This window comes from Carcharodon carcharias, chromosome 6 (genome assembly GCF_017639515.1).
Source record: "Carcharodon carcharias isolate sCarCar2 chromosome 6, sCarCar2.pri, whole genome shotgun sequence".
In the NCBI taxonomy this organism is placed as follows: domain Eukaryota; kingdom Metazoa; phylum Chordata; class Chondrichthyes; order Lamniformes; family Lamnidae; genus Carcharodon; species Carcharodon carcharias.
Window position 1 is genome coordinate 51,218,267 of NC_054472.1, and position 23,599 is coordinate 51,241,865.

Here is a 23,599-nt window from a genome sequence, read left to right on the forward strand (position 1 = left end):
AGCCATCGTATTTATATGGCTAATCTAGTCAATGGTAACCCCCCCAGGATGTTGATGGTGGGGGATTCATTAATGGTAATGCCATTGAACATAAGGGGCGATGCTTGGATTCTCTCTTGTTGGAGATGGCCATTGCCTGACACTTGTGTGGCATGAATGTTACTTGCCACTTGTCAGCCCAAGCCTGGATATTGTCCAGGTCTTGCTGCATTTGGACATAGACTGCTTCAATATCTGAAGAGTTGCAAATGTTGCTGAACATTGTGCAATCATCAGTGCACATCCCCACTTCTGACCTTATGATGGAAGGAAGGCTATTGATGAAGCAGCTGAAGATAGTTAGGCCTAGGAAACTACCCTGAGGAACTCCTGCAGTGATGTCCTGGAGCTGAGATGACTGACCTCCAACAACCACAACCATCTTTCTTTGTGCTAGGTATGACTCCAACCAATGGAGCGTTTTGCCCCTGATTCCCATTGACTCCAGTTTTGCTAGGGCTCCTTGATGCCACACTTGGTCAAATGCTGCCTTGATGTCAAGGGCAGTCACTCTCACCTCACCTTGGGAGTTCAGTTCTTTTGTCTATGTTTGAACCAAGGTTGTAATGAAGTCAGGAGCTGAGTGACCCTGGCAGGAACCAAACTGGGCATCAGTGAGCAGGTTATTGCTAAGCAAGTGCCTCTTGGTAGCACTGTTGATGCCCCCTTCCATTATTTGACTGATCATGGAGAGTAGACTGATGGGGTGGTAATTGGCCGTGTTGGATTTGTCCTGCTTTTTGTGTACCTGGGCAATTTTCGACATAGCCAGGTAGATGCCAGTGTTGTAGTTGTACTGGAATATCTTGGCTAGGGGTGAGGCAGGTTCTGGAGCACAAGTCTTCAATACTATTGCCTGAATATTGTCAGGGCCCATAGCCTTTTCAGTATCCAGTGCCTTTAGCTGTTTCTTGATATCATGTGGAATGAATTGAATTGGCTGAAGACTGGCATCTCTGATGCCAGAGAAGGCCGAGATGGATCATCCACTCGATACTTCTGGCTGAAGATTGTTGTGAATGCTTCAGCCTTATCTTTTGCACTGCTATGCTGGGCCCCTCCATCATTGAGGATGGGGATATTTGTGGAGCCTGCTCCTCCAGTGAATTGCTTAATTGTCCACCACGATTCACGATTGGATGTGGCAGGGCTGCGTAGCTTAGATCTGATCTGTTGGTTGTGGATCACTTAGCTCTGTCTATTACTTGCTACTTATGCTGTTTGGCATGCAAGTAGCCACGTGTTATAGCTTCACCAGGTTGACACCTCATTTTTAGGTATGCTTGGTACTGCTCCTGGCATGCCCTTCTGCATCTTCATTGACCAGGGTTGATCCCCTGGCTTGATGGTAATTGTAGAGTGGGGGATATGCCAGGCCATGAGGTTACAGATTGTACTCGAGTACAGTTCTACTGCTGCTGATGGCCCACAGAATCTCATGGATTCCCAGCCTTGAGTTGCGCGATCTGTTCGAAACTTGCATGGTTATAGTGCCACACAGCACGATGGAAGGTATCCTTAGCGTGAAGGTGGGACTTTGTTTCCACAATGCCTGTGCGGTGGTCATTCCTACCAATACTGTCATGGACCGATGCATCTGTGGCAGGCAGGTTGGTGAGTATGAGGTCAAATATGTTTTACCCTCTTGTTGGTTCCCCCACCACCTGCCGCAGAGGTAGTCTAGCAGCTATACCATTTAGGACTCAGCTAGCTCAGTCAGTAGTGGTGCTACCAAGCCACTCTTGGTGATGGACATTGAAGTCCTCCACCCAGAGTACGTTATGCACTCTTGCCATGCTCAGTGCTTCCTCCAAGTGATGCTCAACATAGAGGAGCACTGATTCATCAGCTGAGGGAGGGTGGTATGTGGTAATCAGCAGGTGGTTTCCTTGCTCATGTTTGACCTGATCCCATGAGACTTCATTAGGTCCGGTGTTGATGTTGAGGACTCCCAGGGCAATTCCCTCTCGACTGTATACCACTGCGCCGCCACCTCTGCTGGGTCTGTCCTACTGGTGGAATAAGACAGGGATGTTGATGGCGGAGTCTGGGACATTATCAGCCTAGTATGATTCCATGAGGATGACTATGTCAGGCTGTTGCTTGGCTAGCTGTGAGACAGCTCTCCCAATGTTGGCACTAGCCCTCAGATGTTTGTAAGGAGGACTTTGCAGGGTCGACAGGGCTGCGATTGCCATTGTGGTTTCCGGTACCTAGGTCGATGCTGGGTGGTCCGTTCAGTTTCATTCCTCTTTTGTGACTTTGTAGCGGTTTGTTACAACTGAATGGCTTGCTCGGCTATTCCGAGGACATTTAAGGGTCAACCATTTTGCTGTGGGTCTGGAGTCACGTGTAGGCCAGCCGAGGAAAGGAGAACAATTTCCTTCCCTAAAGGACGTTAGTGAATCGGATGGGTTTTTACAACGATCAGTGTTTTTCATGGTCATCATTAGACTTTTAATTCCAGATTTTTATTGAATTCGAATTCCACCATCTACCGTGGTGGGATTTGAACCCGGGTCCCATAAACATTACCCTGGGTCTTTGGATTACTAGTCCAGTGACAATACCACTACACCTTCGCCTCCCCTAATCCAGAGATGACTACGTTTGAGGCCTTACTTGCTCCTTTCCTTCCTCGCTCCCTATATTCTGCCTGCAGGATCACATCTCTCTTTCGGACTATGACTTTGGTATCGATATGGACTGCTGCTGGCTATTGACCCTCACCTTTCAAAGTTCTCTGCTGGAGCTAAGTGACATCCTTGACCCTGCCATCAGGGAGGCAACATTTCATCCTGGATTCACGTCTGCAGCAGCAAAATGCCTGTCTGTTCACAGCCTATTGAATTCCCTATGACTGTTGGTTTTTCCGACTTCCTGCTACCCAGCCCCCCCCGCCGTAACTGAGCCAACTATGGTGTTGTGGATGTGGCTCTAGCTGCACTTTGGTTCCCCAGATGAACCTTCGCTTTCACCAGTATTCAGAATGGAATACTGGTTGGAGAGTGAGATGCACTCAGGGGACTTCTGCATTACCTACCTTTTGTCCTTCTTGACTGCCTGGAGAACACCCATTTCCCCTCTGCCTACATATCCTTAAACTGCAGGATGACCATATCTATAAATGTACAATCCACAAAGCTCTCAACCTCATGGATATGCTGCAATGACACCAGCTGCTACTCCAGGCCTAAAACCTGGAGCTTGAGCTGCAGTAGTTCACAATAGTTCCTGCGCATATGTTTATTCAGGAGACAAGAAGTGTCCTTGAGTATTCACATGGAACAGAATGCACACTGCATGGCGCTGAGCTGCAGAGCCTGGCCTTTATTTATTGACTGCTTCACCAATGTGCTGCTTCTGTTAAATCGGAAAATGTTTTTATTTAACTTATTATTTAAAACCCTAGATTATAAACTGAAAAATTCAAATTTCTTTAGTTTTACTATCTCCAACTATTTAATTTTAACTTTATCCCATTAATATGATTGATTAATTGAGCACCAATTTTAATTGTATGAAAAATTGTTAAATCAGCTTTCGTATTTAGTTTTTTGGCTCTTGAATCAATAAGGTCTTTCTTAATAAATTCAGATTAAATTAAAAGTTTACCCATTAGATTCACTCTGGCCTGTTTCTGTTTCTCTGCTCTCTCTCTCTTGACTCTGATGTCACTTGGTGATCGATCCCCACCCCCCCCCCACCCCCCCAATGTTTGATTTGGTTCCTGGCACATTTTTTAAATCTCTGTTCCCATTCCTTAATATCCAGCCTCTGATCTTTTGGCGTACTTTTTGCACAACTGCACTGGTTCCTGTGACTGGGAGAGGAGATAATAGTTGTCTGATGCATAACAATCAGGATTAAATGATGAGGGGGTGAAGACTCCAGTAAGGCGATCAGGAGATAATTATGCAGAAGGTACTCTTGGGAATTAATTGGGTAGATAGAGCTTCTGATGTGTTAGATTGGAGTGGATTTGATGGGTCGAATAAGCTTGCTCTGTACGTTCTCGCGTGTTTCTCATTCACTTAAAAAAGGAATCGCTCAGTTGTACTTGATCCTCAAATCGATAGAGATACTTAAATAGTATGCTGGAATTTAGCGATGATGTATATCAAGTTTTCATGCTCAGTGATTCCACAGTTGTGGAATCAGCCTCATAAAATTTCGCACTGTTCTAAAATCATTTACTAGCTTTTTCTTTACACCCAGGTGGGTACAGGAGTGTAGTGCTTTTGTTATTGGGCCAGTAATCCATATGTCTGTGTGAGTAATCCCTAGGACATGACTTCACACTTCCCTGTTGCAGTTTGACAACTTGAATTCTGTTTTTCTTGGAAAAAATATCTGAAAATAAAAAGCTATTATCAGTAAAAGCGATCCCAAAGCTGCCTGATTGTTCTAAAAATCCAGCTAGTTGATTAAATTTCCTAAGGGCAGGAAATCTGCTGTCCTGGCTTGATCTGGCCTGTATGTGACTCCATACCCACAGCAATGTGGTTGACCCTTAACTGCCCTCTGAAATGGCTTAGCACTCAACTCAGTTGTGTCAAACTACTAAGAAAAGTCAAATAAGAATTAAATTGGACAGACTATCTGGCATTGTCGTAGTTAACAAAAACAGCAAAGGCAGGCCCTGCAAAGTCTTTCTCATAATTGTCTGGGCATGTACTAAAATTGGGAAAGCAGAAAAGTCAAGTAGAAGCCTGACATAATCACATTCTCAAAATCATATCTTGCAGTCAATGATTCAGACTCCACCATCACCATTCCTGGATATGCCCTGTCCCACCTGCAAGACAGACTCACCAGAGGAGGCGGTGGGGGGTTTGGGGGGTGGGGGGAGGGGGGGGGGCGGCAGGTGTTGGTGGTATAGTGGTATACAGTCAGGCAGGAGTGTCCCTGGGAGACCTCCAGCATTGATGCCAGGCCCCATGAAGGCTCATGGCGTCAAGTCAAACATGGGTAAGGAAACTCCTGTTACAACCTACCGCCCTCCCTCATTTGATGAATCAGTGCTACGTGTTGAATGCCACTTGGAAGAAGCACTGAGGATAGCAAGGGCACAGAATATACTCTGGATTAGCAGCACCACTACTGACCAAGCTGGCTGCATCCTGAATGCCAGAATCTGAATCTGCCAGAATGGACCTGCAGCAGGTGGTGGAACCACAAGCACAAGAAATCTACTTGACTTCATCCTCACCAGTCTACCTGTCCATGACAGTATCGGTAGGTGTGAGCACACTGCATAGTCCTTGGGGAGACAAAGTCCCAGCTTCACACTGAGGAAATCTCCATGTGTGGCACTGCCAACGTTCTAAATGTTATAGACTCGGAACATAACCAGCAGATTAAAACTGAACACCAATGAGGTGTTGTGTGCCTTCAGCAGTTGAAATGTATTCAACCACAACCTGTAACCTCACGGTCCATCATATCCCTCACTCTACCATGACCATAAAGCCAGGGGATCAACCCTAGTGCTGAGTGGATGATCCAGCTCTGCCTCCTCTGGAGGTCTCATCATCACAGGTACCAGTCTTCAGACAATTTGGCTTACTCCAAGTGATATCAAGACATGGCTAAAGGCGTGGGAAACACCAAAGACTATGGGGCCTGACAGCATACTGGTGGAAGCACTGAAGACTTGTGTTAATGAACTAGCCACACCCTTAGCCAAGATCTTAGCATTGCTACATCTCTAGCATCAAGCTGACAATATGGAAAATTGCCCAGGTATGCCCTGTCCACAAATCCAATCTGACCAATTATCACCCTAACTCCATTAGTCAGCTGTCAATCATCAGCAGTGATGGAAGGTATTGCTGACAGTGCTATCAAGCGACGCTTATTCAGAAACAAGTGGCAAGTAATATTCGTGCTACACAAGTGCCAGGCAATGACCATCTCCAACAAGAAAGAATGTAACCATCGTCCCTTGATGTTCAATGGCATTTCTATCACTGAATCCCCCACTATCAACATCCTGGGGTTTAAATTGACCAGAAACTGAACTGGACTAGCCATATAAATACTGTGGCTACAAGAGCAGATCAGAGGCTAGGAATCCTGCGATGAGTAACTCACCACCTGATTCCCCAAAGCCTGTCCATCATCTATGAGGCACAAGCCATGAGTGTGACGGAATACTCCCCACTCGCCTGGATGATTGCAGCTCCCACAACACTCAAGAAGCTTGATACCATCTAGGACAAAGCAGCCCCCACATCCACATACATTCACTCACCACCAAAGGCGCACAGTAGCAGCAGTGTGTACCATCTACAAGTTGCACTGCAGGAATTCACCAAGGCTCCTTAGACAGCACCTTCCAAACCCACGACCATTGCCATCCAGAAGGTCAAGGGAAGCAAATAGATGGGAACCTGGAAGTTCCCCACCAAGTCACTCACCATCCTGACTTGGAAATATATTGCCGTTCTTTTACTGTCACTGAGTCAAAATCCTGGAACTCCCTTCCTAACAGCACTGTGGGTGTATCTACACCACATGAACTGCAGCAGTTCAAGAAGGCAGCTCACCATCACCACCTCAATGGCAACTAAGGATGGGCAATAAATGCTGGCCAGCAAGCAAAGCTCACATCCCGTGAATGAATATACAAAAAAAAAATGTGCTCAGCAATGCTCAGTTGGTGTTTTGCCAGAGCCACTCGGCTCCAACCCTCATACATCTTGATCCAAGCATGAACAAAAGAACTGTGTTCCAGAGGTGAGAGTGACTCTCCTTAACCCAAGGCAGCATTTGACCAAGTGTGGTAACAAGGGACCCTGGCAAAATTGAAGTCAGTGAAAATCAGAAAAACTCTCCATTGACTGGAGTCATACCTATCTTTGTTCTTGGAGGCCATTCTTCTCGGCCACAGGACAACACGGGAGTTCCTCAGGGTAGTGTCCTAGGCCAAACCATATTCCGCTCCACCATCAATGACCTTCCTTGCAATATATGGTCAGAAGTGGGGATATTTGCTGATGATTGCGTGGTGTTCAGTATAATTCACACCTCTTCAGATACTGAAGTAGTCCATGTCCGCATGCAGCAAGACCTGAACAATATTCGGACTTGGGCAGATACATGGTAAGTAACATTTGCATCACACAAGTGCCAGGCAATGACTTACCTCCAACAAGAGAGAACCGAACCATCTCCCCTTGATATTTAATGGCATTACAATTGCTGAAATCCTCATTTTCAAGATCATAGGGGTTACCATTGACCAGAAACTTAACTGGCCCAGACCTATAAATACTGTGGCTATAAGAATAGGTCAGAGGCTGGGAATTTTGTGGTAACTCACCTGACTCCCCTGAAGACTGTCCAGGAGCATGATGAAATACACAGCACTTGCTGAGATGAATGCAGCTCCAACAACACTCGAAGGATAAAGCATTTGGTTAGCACCCTTTGACCACCTTTAAGCATTCACTCTCTCCACAGCCAGTGCAGCAGTATGTATCATTTGCAAGATGTACTGCAGCAATTCACCAAGGGTCCTTCGACAGCACCTTCCAAACCTGTGACCTCTACCACTTAGAAGGATAAAGCCGAGCAGATGGATGGGAATGCCACCACCTGCAAGTTCCCTTCCAAGCCATACACCATCCTGATTCTGAATTATATTGCCATTCCTTCACTGTTGCTGGGTTAAAATCTTGGAACTGCCTCCTTAACAACACTGTTGATGTACATATGCTACATGGACTGCAGTAGTTCAAGAAGGCACACCACACTTTCTCAAGGGCATTTGGGGATGGACAATAAACGCTCACCTTGCCCCACACACTCATCCCAAATAAAGCTAATTTTAAAAATTGCAGTGGAATGAATAACGCATGTTCTAAGTCTGAATTATGCCAGCTGACACCAATTTTCCGACCCCTGATGCTTTACAGATTGTTAACCTGTATGCATATCCTAAATCATTTTGTTCTTTGTACATTTTTAACCCCATTGTTCTCTGCTCTTTAATCAGATAACTTTGCAAAACTATGGATTTGACCTCTTGTGCTTTGCTCAGCAAATGCTTTTCATTTCATTTACATTTCAAATGCTTAAGTGCCAGAATTAACAATTTCCTAATACAGTGAACATTAGACTCTTGCTGTTTAACATTACATGAATGTAATTCTCCTTTTACTCTGGGGTGCATCAGCTCCCATCAACTGGCTATGTCAACAGAATGTTCATATCTCTATGAACGGACTAGTCGATGCAGTTTTGGAAGGAAAGGTTCTCATTTGAAATGGGGAAAATTAGAGGGATGCTCCTTGAGCTTCAATCACTAGGAGACAGTATTGTAAATGCTTCAACAGCCCTTCAATTGGAAATAGCCACCAGTTTAGCTGGCTGCCACTGAGCAAAAACTGAGATGAGGCAGCTAGGGTGTCTTGCAACAAACTTAGAGATTACGTAAGTTAAAATATCAGAAAATTATTTTTAAAAAAGACACTCTTTATATTTTAAATATGGAAAGGATATTTTTTAAATATTAGAATGTTTTCTAATGCAGGAGTTATTTGTTACAGAAATGATCCCTGTGGTGCTGCAGAATTCTTGGATCCTTGACTGTAAATTTTAATGAAATGTCACCCTTTATACATATAAACTTTTTCCCCTCCTCCAGCAACTGTGTCCAACAGCTACAATACAGGAGGCCCAGCAATGGTTGCACAAGAATAGATTCTCGACCTATGCGAGATTATTTTCAAACTTCTCAGGTATTGATTGCTGTTCCTTTCCATTTCAATAAACGTAGTTTGCCAATACAAAATTATAACAGGTGGAGGAACTAATCTGTTAAATTGGATTTTACGACAATTCTGGAACAATATAAGGATGCAGAATTGAGTTTCCGTTTTTAATAGTGATGCTTTGGAAATGCTGACTGGACATTCTTTTTCCCAACAGGAGAGGAGTGCAGGGGGTTGTGGATAAAAAAAGCTGCCTCAATTCTGCGAGTTGGCTGTGTTGCAGAGAGCAGTTTGCCTGCTGCCTTAGCTATACTGGGTGTGGCACTAAGGGATTGGAGGAAAGATTAGAAAAGACATTGACGAGTACTAATTCTGTTATGACTACTAAACATATAGGCCAGGATTTTGCCCTTGTTGGGCGGGCTCGGGGGCAAGCGGAAGCAGTTGGGAAGCCGACTGCTGCCCTCGATCGGGGCCCAACTGCAATTTCACGCTGGTGGGCCAGTTAAGGCCCACCCAGCTTGAAACACGTGCTACAGCACTCTGCGCTGCCTGTGTTGGGGTGGGTGGGTGGAGGAGGGCAAGCTGGGAACTTTGCACAAGCGCGTGGATGAGCACAGGAACTGTGCCCTGAGGCACAGATCTGCCTCAGGGAGATGAAGATTTTTGAAATTAAAAATAAAGAATTTTAAAATGTTTAAAAAAAGCCCTCGTGAGACTCTGTCACATGAGGGGGACATGTTATTAATGAAATGTTAAAATTTTTACTTTTTCATAGCTGATGGAAACCTCATCCCGCCCTTGGATGAGGTTTCCTAAAAAATCCAAAGGCTGCTTGGCCTTTTTGCTTGCCTGCCAACTGAGAGGTTGGACAGGCTGTGAAAATTTTAATTCAGTTCTTACTTTAATGGCCTTAATAGGCCTTTTAATTGTTGACGGGTGCGCTACCGACTCCCTTGTGCGGCTGCCAACCGAAATATCATGTGAGTGCGTGATGGCGTCGGGACACTCTCCCAACGTCATCATGCGTCATTTTATGCTCATTCAGGTCAGGTGCACGCCCAACAGACGGGTGAAAATTCTGGCCGTAATACCCAGGAAGCTCCAAATAAATTATTCGTATCCAAGTCAAATCATTGAGGTACTTGCTGTATATATTCTAGTAATAGTTGATCTTGTGTATAAGTCAACCCCTGACTTTTGGTCAAAAAATCCACACTCCTCACCACCTGCTCACCACTGAAGTCAAACTTGTTTTGGTGCAAAACTACTCCTTTGAAGGCAGATGTTCAGCTTCTCGTGTCTGCGCAGAGTAATAAAAATATACTTTTTGGCTGCTTTTTGCTGGTTTTGGGGGCAGGGTTGGCAGGAACAGTCTCCAGCCTCGCAACTCTGCAATCAGCTAGTATACCACCGTAAACAGTTAGGTAAGGAGACGATGGGAGAGATTTTATGTTTCAAATGCTTAGAAGTGCCAGAATTAATAGTCTCCTAATATATTGAACATTAAGTTCTTGTTGTTTAACATTACACGAATGTAATTCTATTATTCTATTATTCTGGTAACAGTAACACCATCAGCTTGTTATGTCATATTACTTCTGTATAAGTCAACCCCCTACTTTTGGGCTAAAAACTTCTTCTCAGAAACTTGCCATATATGCTTGTGTAAAAGTTATCTTGGGATGTGCTGTGATTCCATTTCTTTTCTTTTGGTTAAGAATGGCTCATTTCTTTGTTCTCACTGAAAGCTTCATAATTATTTTGTGTCAATGATTGATGCTTTCACAGGTTCTGATTTACTAAAGTTGACACGAGATGACCTTGTCCAGATCTGTGGCTCAGCTGATGGGATTAGATTGTTCAATGCACTTAAAGCAAGGTAACATTTCAGAAGCCAAATAAAATGGGTCACTCATACTTCGTTTACATCATAGGCATCAAACTCCATTTATGTGGTGGGCTTGGCGTGACATCCTGGTACTTGGAGAGGGCCACATTCAGCAAACGTTATTTAAATATACTGGGATAGAAATTGGTATGTTTATGCACAAAACATCTGCATTACTATCAACCTCTAGGAATGAGGTCCTGAACCTGAAATGTACCTGTGTATGGCTGTTGCCATGTTGGTCTTCACTGTTTTTAGGCATACCTGGCGAGCCACCTGAAATGAATGATGGATCAATTTAAATTTAAAGAAGGATTCTGTGCTTGTTTCAGGACTCTTCTGCAACATGCTGAAAAATTAGATGGAACATTCACTAAATGAGTTGTGAGTAGTTTCTCTGGTTCTACAGTGATCATTATAGGAATCACTGAGGAAATGCTGAGGAAAAGATTCTTTATATCACTAACATCTGTGGAGAAGAATGCTCTTCCCATCTCCACGGTGCTAATGTGGTCCCTGACAATCTGCATCATCTCCCGTCATCTCTCTCCTGCTGTATTTGGAGTTTTTGATTGGTCACACAGCTCCCCATATACATTGAGATCCTTAGCCTCTATACCTTGTTGTTCATTTGGCCACCAGTGAAAGCAGTCCTTCATTGTTTAACCACAGTAATGCCCTCAAGTTTCATACACCACTTTACTGGTAACTCCCCTCTTAACACTGCTCCCACTAACCATGCTTCTGGTGCTGCACTTTCCTATGCAGAAAATGTTGAGCCCCATGACCAGCACATTTCCAATTCCACACTCCCCCCCCTCCAAGCTCCAATGTCCCAACCACATTCCCTAGTCTCCCAATCTCCCAGCACCCCTCTCCATCTTTCAGTCATCCTCTCCATTGCATCTCGTTTCCAAGCTCCCTGCACCTCACTCTACTCTGTTTCTTTCTTCCCTCCAGTAGTTGGTTCTATTTCTAGTCACCACTAAGTGTTCACAGTGTCATGGAGTGGTCGGGTACTAATGTAGCATGAATTTTAAAAGGCACCATTTCTTTTGGGCTGTTACAAGTGTTGCCTGGGAAATTCTGAATCCCTAAGTCTGGCACATTGTTGGCTGGATGAAGCAGTGCAATAGGTTGTATATATGCTTCTACTAGCTTAAATTATGCAATTTTCAGTTTAGGAGGTTACCTAGCCTCCTAAGTACTATGTGCTGGTTACTGAAGAAGCAGTTGTGTGCTCACATTGCAAGTGCTGCTGATTGTAGCTAACCATGTTCCAAGGTCAAATATTGAGTAGCAGCTGAAATTTACTGTGTTCTGGAGCATGTCTGGTGCTTATTTTTGTTGTTAAGGTTGATAAGTATATTTTGAAATAGTAAATTTTTAATTAGTCGCTTGGTAGTACAGAACTTGAGTATTACTGAAAAAAGGGACATGCTGTCAAAGCTTTTTGTCTTCATCAGAACAGATTTGCAGGAATACCAAATCTCAAAGGGAACAACAATTTATACTGCATGAGAAGACGGTACTGGTTGGTTGGCAAGTGGACTCTAATTGGTAGAGGCATTGCCTTGGCGAATGCACCAAGGATCTGCCAAGCTTTTGTTTAAATTCATACCAGACAGGTCAACTCTGATTGAATGCCTTGACGAATCAGAGTTGCTCACTCTCCTAAAATAAAATGAGCTCCTTTTTCCCCCAAGCATGAACTGTGGCTCAGTTGGTAGCACTCTTGCTGCTGAGTCGCAAGGTTCCAAGTTTAAGTTCCACTCCAGAACTTGAGCACAAAGATCAAAGCTGACACTCCAGTGTGGTACTGAGGGTATGCAGCACTGCAAGGGAATGCTGTCTCTCGGATAATGTGAAACCAAGGCACCATCTGCCTGCTCTGGTGAATGTAAAAATCCCATGGCACTATTTCAAAGCAGAGCAGGGAGTTATCCCCAAGGTCCTGGCCAATATTTATCCCTCCCTCAATGAAGCAGGTTCTGACAGTGTCATATTCATGACTCAGTGCTAACTCTGTTTCTCTCTAGACAGATGCTGTCAGACCTGCTGACTATTTCCAGCACACTGTTTTTATAAACAGATTATCTGGTCGTTATCACATTACTGTTTGTGGGAGCGTGCTGGATGCAAAATGCTGTGTTTTTCTGTATTATATCAGTGACCACACTTCAAAAAGTACTTCATTGTCTGTCAAGTACTTAGAAGTCTGGTAGTCGTGAAAAGCACAAAAATGCAAGGGCTCTTTTTTCTTTTTTCACTTCTGTCCTCCAACTTTGGATTTGATCTGTGAACCTCCCTTCTTCCGTTGTTAACTGACCGACAATATTATCCCCATTGAGTCCTCCTGGCCCTGATGCCTGTCTGTCATCCACATGGTGCCTTTTGAGTTTATCTTGTCTTCTGGCTTCTTGTATATTTGATCATGTGCACCATAATCACCTCTTACTGGTTTTATGTTTGCACTGTAATAATTCTAAATAGTTTTTCTACACCAGAAAATTTAAATTCCTCTTGTAGAATAAAAAGGCATCAAGGGTTTTTCAGTGTAATTCAGATGTAAAAACTTTTGAATTATCAGGAGTAGACAGTGTTGACATTCTTGGCCCCAGTAACTCAGCTGAAATGCCGCATCTCTCTATTGGTAAAACTGCTTTCAAGACCGTTTTTCTATTTTGTGCCAAATGCTTTCTACTCAGCTGTTTACTCTTAAAAAGGGCAAGTCTGTTCTAGATGTGATCACTACTCCCATATTGAGATAGAATCTTTCAACAATTCTCTTGTAATGAGACAGGATGCAAGGAATGGCTCGTCACTTGATTGGTTGAAGGCTAGATGTGAGAGGCAGAAGATCCATCTCTTGCATCTTTCTTTGTTTTATCAATACCACTCTTCTAAATGTCGCTGTTCAAAAATCATTGCACTGTTTCCTATTTTAAAGCTGGTTTGCTAACTCCTGGTTGCTACTTCCTGAATCACTTTTTTTTTACTTTATTTAGCTTTGATATCCCATTCCCTTAACTTTTTAAATCCAAACACATAGCTATGCTGAAGCATTTGTAATATTGAGCCTCTCCATCCACTTTATGGTAACAGTGAGGGCAATAGTTTGATTCCATCAGCCTGCTGAGGCTAAATTGCAACAGTCATGTTATGAACATAAACTTAGTGTATTCTATATACCATCTCCATCATTAAAGAAAAAATTCAAAGGCTATTTAGTTATCTTCGTGGGTTGCATGCCTCCTAATATTTGTTGGAGATTGAACAAATGTGTTTCCTACAGAAATTGTATGGCCTGATAAAAGGGAAACTAGCTTGTTCCCTCTTTTTTTATATAATGTTCCTTAGACCAGTAATTGAAAATATGATGTAAAGCCACTGTCATAATTGCAAGTCCCATCACCCTATCATTTTAAAGAGAACTGATGTACCATGTCTTCACGTAACATACTCTCTGATGACTTAAGGCAAATACCATCTTATTACCTAATGCAGGTCTGTTAGACCGAGGTTAACCATCTATGTTTGCCAAGAATCACAGCATGCAAGAAGTATTTCGCAGCTGGCTAGCTTGCAAGATAATGAAAACGGAGAGGGAGACAGTCGTGCAATATATGGTAAGTGATTTTGTGTAGCTTTCTTGGAAAGCTCTTGAAAAAATTGATTATTTAGATATGTTCCTTTTCCTTGACTGTACATCTGTACATATAGTGGGCTTAACATTTGTTGATAGCAAATGGGAATCTTGACTGCCCCTTTAGGAGCCAGTTTCCATTTTCCAGGATTAAATCTGTTAATAGCTCTCAATAGATTCACTTAGCTCAAAGCTGCAGCTACTCCTGTATTTGCTAATTTTCAGGCAAGAGTAGAACATTTGTTCACCTAGCCTACTTATCCAGCTTCTCACTTCTTGATATATTTCAAGGGCCCTGAATTTTCTTTGCTGGCTGGAACTTGTCCAGTCCCCTTTTAAACCCTGTTGTTGTTTCTTGTTCCCTCAGGTAGTTCCACACGTTTTTATTGACTTTTTAAAATTGCTTAATAAAGGGTTGGGTTTTCAAGTACAAAAGCTGCAATAAAGCTACCTTCAAGCAGCTATTACTATAAATTGATTAAACTCAGCGACTTGCAGTATAAAATTATTAACACCATTTTGTCTTATGTTGGGAGCCATTGATATGGCTAATGGATATTACATTATATACTGGGTGTAGAGTTTATCGGCAGCCAGCTGTAGGTAATGGTTGCAAGTTGTTAGTTCTGTTGTGAACATAATGGGTGTTAAGCTCCCGGAGGTACCTGTAGCTCTGTCAACACAAAAGCAAGGCCAAAATATGTTAACTATATACAACTAAAGTCATTTATATCCAGAAAAGTAAAATACCAGGCTGTCATTTCAAGCAGTAATTCAATGGTGCTATTAGTACACAGTTTTAAAATCTTGTGCTTTGCTCTCTTGGTTTGTCATGACAAGTTATCAATTAAATTATTATAATTACTCCCTGATATCAGGGACAATGATATGATGTGGGAAAATGTGGTAAACCAAAGAGTAGAGACAAGGCAAGAGAGACAGATATTAATATGGGAAATGATAAACAGACTGTGACAGGAAGGGACAGAGAGTACAGACTTGAGTGAATCAGCAGATAAAGCTAGGTGCTACAAAAATAATAAAAGACCAAAACTAAAGGCGCTGTATCTAAATGCGCTTAGCATTTGAAACAAAACAGATGAACTGAGCACAAATAGAAATAAATAGATACAATCAGACAGCCTTTACAGAGGCATGGCTATAGGATGACATAGATAACCTAAATATTGAAGGGTATGTGACATTTAGAAAGGACAGGAAGTTAGGAAAAGGTGGAGGGGTGGTTCTGTTAACTAATGATGATATTAGAGAGCGTTCGCCTAAGTTCAGGATACCAGGATGTAGAAGTGGCTTGGGTTGAGATGAATGATAAAGGCAAGAAGTCACTTGTGGGATTGGTGCACAGGCCCCCTAATTGTAACTACACAGTAAGAAAGCATAAAAGAAGAGATAATGGGAGCTTGCCAGAAAGATACAGCAATAATCATGGGGGATTTTAATCTAATATATAGACTGGAAAAATCAGGGGGGGTCGGCGGCAAAGGTAGCGTAGATGAGTTTATAGAATGTTTTTGAGATAGTTTCGTAGAACGTCACGTTCTGAAACCAACCAGAGAGCAGGCTATATTAGACTTGGTATTGTGCAACAAGATATGATTAATTGATGATCTAGTAGCAATCCTAGTAGGTGGTAGCGATCATAATATGATTGAATTTTGAGGGAGAAATGAGTGTGTCAAAGACTGGTATCTTAAACTTAAATGAGGGTAATTATGAGGGCATAAAAACAGCTAGCTAAGGTGAACTGGCAAATGAGGTTCAGGGATAAGTCAATGGAAGTTCAGTGGCAGACACTTAATTGGATATTTCAGAATACATAGAATATATACATTCCAATGGGAAAGAAAAAGCCCAGGGGAAGGGCCCACCATCCGTAGTTAAGTAAAAAAGTTAAAGACAGTATCAAACTTAAAGAAAAAGCATATGACTACGCAAAGACGGGTGGCAGATAAGAAAATTGGAAAGAATATAAAGAACAGCAAAGAATGACAAAAAGATTAATAAGGAGGGATTTGGAGTATGAGAAAAAGCTAGCTAGTAACTTAAAGACGGATAGTAAAAGTTTCTACAGATATTTAAATAAGAAAAGAATTAACAAAGTGAGTGTTGGTCCTGTAGAGATTGTGTCTGGGGAATTGATGAATTAAACAGGTATTTTGCTTCGGCCTTCACTATAGAAGACACAAGTAACATCCCGGAAATAGCTGTAAATCAGGAAATGGGAGAGAGGAATTCGGGGAAAATTACAATCACTGGGGAAATAATATTGGCGAATTGTTGGGGCTGCGGGCTGCATACTCCAAATCCCTCCTTATTAATCTCCAGATCGAGACTTCACCTTAAGGTCTTGAAAGAATTGACTAGTGAGGTAGTTGATGACCTGGTTTTAATTTACCAAAATTCCCTAGATTCGAGGAAGTTTCCATTAGATTGGAAACTAGCAAATGTAACTCATCTATTCAAAAAGGGAGACAGAAAGCAGGAAGCTACAGACTAGTTAGCCTAACATCTGTCATAGGGAAAATGTTAGAAGCTATTATTAAAGATGTTACAGCAGGGAACTTAGAAAAACTCAAGGCAGTCGGGCAGAGTCAACATGATTTTGTAAAAGGGAAATTATGTTTAACCAGTTTATTGGAGTTCTTTGAAGGAGTCACATGTGCTGTGGATTAAAGGAACCAGTGGATGTACTGTACTTAGATTTCCAGAAGGCATTTGAGAAAGTGCCACATCAAAAGCTCTTGCAGAAAATAAAAGCTCATGGTATAGGGGGTATCATAACCTCATGGATTGAAGATTGGCTAGCTAACAGGTAGCAGAAAGTTGGCATAAATGGGTCTTTTTCTGGCTGGGAGGATTTGACAGGTGGTGTGCCACAGGGATCAGTGCTGGGGCTTCAACTTTTTACAATTTATATAAAGACTTGGTTGAAGGGACCAAAGGAACGGTTGCTAAATTTGTTGATGACACAAAGATAGGTAGTAAACTGTGAAGCGGTTATAAGGGGGCTACAAAATGACACAGGTAGGTTAAGTGAATGGGCAAAGATCTGGCAAATGGAGTCTTATGTGGGCAAATGTGAAATTGTTCATTTTGGCAGGAAGAATAAAAAGAAGCTTATTATTTAAATGGTGAGAGATTGCAGAGCTCTGAGATTCAGAGGGATCTGGGTGTCCTAGTGCATGAATCACAAAAGCTTAGTATGCAAGCACAGCAGGTAATCAGGAAGGCTAATAGAATATCGTCATTTATTGTGAGGGGATTTGATTATAAAAGTAGGGAGGTATGGTTATGCTGCAGTTGTACAGGGCACTTGTGAGACCACATCTGGAGTATTGTGTACAGTGCTAGTCTCCTTATTTCAGAGAAGTAGTTCAGAGAAGGTTTACCAGACTAATGTCAGGAATGGGCGGGTTGTCTTATGAGGAAGGGTTAGACAGGCTAGGTTTGTATCCACTGGAATTTAGAAGACTTGATTGGAACATTTAAGACCCCGAGCCTTGACAGGGTGGATGTGGAGAGGGTGTTTCCTCTTGTGGGGGAATCTAGAACTAGGGTTAAGACCATGAGATGAAGGAGCAGAATTAGGCCATTCGGCCCATCAAGTCTGTTCCACCATTCAATAAGCTCATGGTTGATCTGATAATCCTCAATTCGACTTTGCTGCCTTTTCCTCATAATCCTTGATTCCCTTACTGATTAAAAAATTATGTCTACCTCAGCCATGAATATACTTAACGACCCAGCCTCCACAGTTCTCTGTGGTAAAGAATTCCACAGATTCACTACCCTCCGAGAGAAGAAATTCCTCCTCATCCCTGTCTTAAATGGGTGACCCCTTACACTGAGATTATGCCCTCTGGTCCTAGACTCTCCCACAAGAGGAAACAACCTTTCAGCATCTACCCTGTCAAGCCCCCTAAGAATTTTGTGTTTCAATAAGGTCACCGCTCATTCTTCTAAACTCCAATGAGTAGAGGCTCAACCTCTCCTCATAAGAAAATCCCTCCATACCTGGGATCATACCTGGGGTCATTGTTTAAAAATAAGGGATTGCTCATTTAAGACATGATTTTTTTCTCTGAGAGGGTGGTGAATCTTTGGAACTCTCGTCCTCAAAAGGCAGTGGGAGGTGAAAGGTTATTGGGGGTAGACAGGATTGTGGGGTTGAGGTTACAATCAGATCAGCCACGATCTTATTGAATGGTGGAGCAGGCTTGAGGGCCTATCCCTCCTAATTTGTATGTTCCGGAGGAGTGTCAGTGGAAGTATACTTGATTGCGTTTTCACTTCAGGCACTTAATAAGCACCTGATGTTACCAGCACCTGGGTGTAGTAGATCTGGCAGCTGTAACTGGACATTTTCAAAGGTGCCTACATGTTAAGATAATGATTTCCTGAGGAGGCTGTGCACACTCCTGCAACCAGATCTGGGAACTGCTTCTGGGACAGAAGGCCATGAATATACCACTTATGTTGAACCTTTATGTTACATGCTCAATTCAAGCATCTGTTGGCGATCTTGGTGATATCTCTCATTTTCAGTGCACACTTACAACATGCAGGTCACTAAAGATGTTTTTTGCTAGAACCAAAGTGTGTGTCACTTTTCTTTAAGAATGCAGACTGTAAACACTCCACATTTTTTGTGTGACATAATTCCCCAGAGTACAGGACATTTTTGTCTCCATTTGCTTATGGATGAGAAATTTCCACTATTTGTTGGAATGCTGACTTTTCGATCATGGAATTCCGCTCTTTTAATATTTCTTTCTGACCACAGCTTGGCTGGTGGAGCCATCACTCAGCCCCTCTCTAACCTGCCTCCAACCTGACTCGATTTCTATCATTGGGAGAAGCAGAGGCCATGCTCCCAGTAGCTGCTGCTCCCATGTGCAGCCTGCAGAATGTCTTCTTGCGCTAGGCCATCTTTCTGCTGCCTCTTCTGCTGCAAAAGCTGGTGGTGCGGGGTGGTTGGATCTTTTTGCCCAATCCGAGGCCTGATAGAGTATCCCGCTGGCTATGGTATTGACCACATCCTTCACTCAGCAGCAGTTGCTGCTTTTGGGGGGAGTGGAGGGTGCGATGAGGCACTACTGGAGCAGTGAGGTGGGTGGGTGAGAGGGAGGATATAAAGTGGGGCTGAGGCCTTGGGGAAGGAGGGCAGAGAGTTGGACCAGGGGGGTGGAGAGAGAGTTGTGGGGGAGGCAGCTGGGAGTGCTGTTGAGATCTGCAGCCTGGGAATTGGGTCCTGACAGCCGCTTCTCTCCCATGTCGATGTTTTATAAAGATTCAGGAATTGAGTCTAATTTCCAAAATGTTTCCCTTTTATTCATTACCATTATTGCTGTTTTTTCACTCCAGCTCCCCCATATTTTGGCAAGGTGGAAAAATCCAGGTTGGCGTGATGGTGGAGAAGGAGGAGGGGTTGAGTGAGTGGGGTGGGATGGCATATGGGGGGGGTGTGGGCTGACTGGGGTGGGAGGGTATGAGTGAATGGAGGGATGAGTAGCGAGTACACGAGTGAGATGGGAGGGCATCAGTCAGTGAGTAGGGCCTGAGTTAGGATGGGAGTGTGTGAGAGGGGGGGGGCATGAGTGAGTGTGTGGGGGGAGGTGGACTGGAAAGAGGTGTCTGTGTATGGGGTGAGAGGAGCTGATTACAATGTGGGTGGGTAGGGGAGGAGGGGCTTCACTGAATTCTCTGTCACCATGGAATATGGAGACTTTGGCTGAAATCTACAGGACTACCTAAAATAACATTTTTACAAAGTACTTTTAAAACACATTTTCATATTTATATGTTTATTATATGTTGATCTATAATACACAACTTTATTAATAACATACTAAGTGTTACTAAGCTGCTTTATTGCTGTTTTGTTTTTGCTGGTGTCTGGGGTCCGGTTAATTTTCAGTTTTTTATATTTGTTCGTGGGATGTGGGCATCGCTGGCAAGGCCAGCCGCTGCTCATCTCTAATTGCCCTTGAGAAGGTGGTGGTGAGGTTATATGGGGTCACATTGGAAAATAACTTGCCAAGTGCTGCCATAGCTCTTTGCTTCACTTTACATGTACATAATCTAGCAAGCTCTGTTGTTAGTATGGACTGCATCCTATATTCTACACACTAACTGCATTGAATGCTGAATTGTTGAAGTCACTTGGTGACTTTATACAGTGATAGAACATAAACAATGGGAGAATTAATGTTTCTCTCTACTTGAAGTATAATGATTCCACCCATTTGAAATTGTCTAGAATCCAACCTTTTCGTGTGAAGAGTCACATTTCAATTTTTTTCTCATTGATGGGGCCAGTGAGCAAATTTTGGAAAGATGAACATTAGAAATTTATTGACTCTGGCCCGTAGACTGTATGTTGGGCAATCCCATTATAAACTATTTGCAGTGTTATGATGTGGCAGGTGATGTGAGCCTAGTGGACCAAATCCACAAGGGAAACATGGCCACACTATCACAATGGTTTTGCAATTTGTATTTATTATGAGACGATTTGGGCACTGAATTCAGAGGTAATGAGTCCACTAACACCTTTAGAGTTTTAAAACACTAAATTAAAACATTTATTAACAAAAGAAAATATCTCAATCACATACATAAGATTGTAGTTACTTAATATAACAAATTCCAAAATTTCAGAGTAGTTTTTGAATTTTGACCCACTAATTTCTCCTGAATTAATTTCAGTGGGCCCCGTACCTCATGACCATAAACTAATTCAAAAGGACTAAATCCTGTTGATTCATTAGGATCATCACTAATAGCAAATAACAAGAATGGAATTCCCCATCCCAATCCTGTGAATAGTCCTGACTATAAGCCCTCACCATGGTTTTTAAAATTTGATGCCATCTTTCCAAAGCACCTTATGATTTAGGATGATAGGCTGTTGACTTAAACTATTTTGTCCCCAAGCTGTTCAGCACCTCCTTAAACAGCTGTTGACATGAACTTGAATCCTGATCCAATTGTATTTCTTTTGGTAAACCAAATCTGGTAAAGAATTTAGTCAGCTCTTCCGCAATTTTTGCTGTAATATTTCACAAAAGTATCACTTCTGGAAACCTTGTGTAGACATCCATTATTGTCAGCAACTACTGGTTTCCACTTTTATTCTTAGGGATTGGCCCTACACAATCAATCAAGACCCTAGTAAAATGTTCCTCAAATGCTTGAATAGGAATTAAAGGTGCCAGTTTAATCACTGCTTGACTTTTTCCTGTCACCTGACACGTGTGACATGTTCTACCGAATTTGACTACATTCCTATGCAATCCAGGCCAATAGGAATATCCTTGTATTTTCGCCTGAGCCTTAATTCCTAAATGTCCTCCTATTGGAATTTCATGAGCTACACTCCAATATCTAATTTCTGTGTCTAGATGGTATGACTATTTGATGCACTACCATCCATTTTTCATCTGCTGAAACATTAGATGGCCTCTGCTTCCTCATTAACATATTACTTTAAGATAATAACATTCTGGAATATATTCTACCTCTGTTTCTGAGTAAGCTGTCTGATATAGCTGCTTTATTCATGGATCCTTCTGCGGTAACTCTACCAACTTAACTGAACTAAACACTTCAGCTTCATTCTCCTCCATTCTTTCTCTCTGGACAATCTTATCCTATTAGCTAATTGAATATCAGCATATTTTCTCTATCTTTTAAATTTCTAAATTCCTTCTTTTTCTGTTTTGGCCTGTTGAATTTGTGGTCTTGTTACTATACAATCGGGAAATAATCGAGGATTCTTTTTCTGCTTCACCATCATCTGTGACCCAATTATGTCATTACCTAAAACAAATTGAACCCCTGCAATGGGCAATTTTTCTACTACCCCAACAATCACCTCACCTGTTTTTCACTTGCTGTTTAAATTTACCATACACAATGGAATACTTTTTCTTTCTCCACGAATTCCCTTTATTATCACTTTTTCCTGCAATACTTCCTCCGAACAACAAATATCACTATCACATTACATTAAGGATTGACTAGCCCCTGTGTCTTAAAATTTTAATATCTTTGTCTACTCCACCTTGTACACATGGAAAGACTTTCCCTTTACATTCAAAATCTTTAAACATTTCTGTAACCTGCCCTTCAGAAGTCCCTTGGGTAAATTGTGAACACATTTCCACTTCTTTACCCATCACTGATTCTTCCTGCTTCACCTGTACACAAACCACTGGTCTTTGCTGTGCCTGGACCTCAGAACCCACAGTACTCTTATTTCCAGAACTTTTCTTCATTCCAACTACTCCAGCAGATTTTCCCTGACTTCCAACACATTGACTTCATGTGCCCAACCTTATTATAATGAAAATACCTCAGTTTTCGAGTGTCACTTCTACCCTCAGCACCTTACTTTCTGGTCTGAGAAAAATCTTCCTGAGAATTTCCAACTACTCCTCCTCTTCCTTGACTAACTACCTTCCTTTCACCGTCCCACTTTCTATCCTTCTCGGATTTAAAAGAGTGACGAAGAAAATGTTTAGATCTATGAACTAACCCTTATCATCAGCTATTTCTGCTGCTTGCCTTGCTGTTTTAACCCTCTTCTTCCACATGAGTTCTTACTACCAAAGGAATTGAATCTTTAAATTCTTCACTTCTCTAAGAGCTGCATATGTTATCTCTACCTTTAATGCCCATATCCACCGGTCAAAATTACTTTGTTATACTCTCTCAGACACAATATAAGTTTGACCAGGCTGTTCCCTTGTTTTCTTAAATTGCTGCCTGTATGCCTCAGGAATCAACTCATATGCACTCAAAATAGCCATTTTTACTGCATCATAATCCACCGATACTACTTCTGACAGTGAAGCATAAACCTCATGACTGTAAAATCAATGTCCAGATTTCTTGTGGCCCATTTCATCTGCTTAGCTGTCACCTCAAATAAGATAAAGAATGCCTCGACATCTCTTTCTTCAAACTCTGGAAGAGCCTGCACAAATTTAAACATCTCCCCACTGGGCTTTAGATTGGAAGTAATCACTTCATCCTCAGAGCCTCCCTCATCATCTGAGATCTCTTTTTTAACTTAAGATTTTTTAAGCTAATCTTCTCTCTTCTCCTTCCTCCCTTGCTAATTTCTCCAGTGCCAATTCCCTTTCCTGTTTTCTTTCTCTCTCTCCTGGCTTACTGCTTGCACCCTTTGAAATGCCCTTTTTCTTTTGCTTCCAATTCCAGTTTTTTTCATTTCTGTTGCTTGTTCATGTTCAAGCTTCTTCATTTGTAACTGAAGTT

At 42.3% G+C, this 23,599-nt stretch overlaps 1 protein-coding gene across 5 annotated transcripts in view; it reads left to right on the plus strand.

Moving 5' to 3' along the window:
* LOC121279207 (upstream-binding protein 1-like) overlaps window positions 1-23,599 on the plus strand; it is a 124,877-nt gene that overhangs the window by 87,334 nt on the left and 13,944 nt on the right. For all 5 annotated transcript variants that reach the window (XM_041190235.1, XM_041190231.1, XM_041190232.1 and 2 more), the window contains 3 exons: window positions 8,693-8,786; window positions 10,551-10,641; window positions 14,158-14,279. In XM_041190235.1, the coding sequence (XP_041046169.1) occupies window positions 8,693-8,786; window positions 10,551-10,641; window positions 14,158-14,279 (307 nt within the window). The remainder of the gene's footprint in view (window positions 1-8,692; window positions 8,787-10,550; window positions 10,642-14,157; window positions 14,280-23,599) is intronic.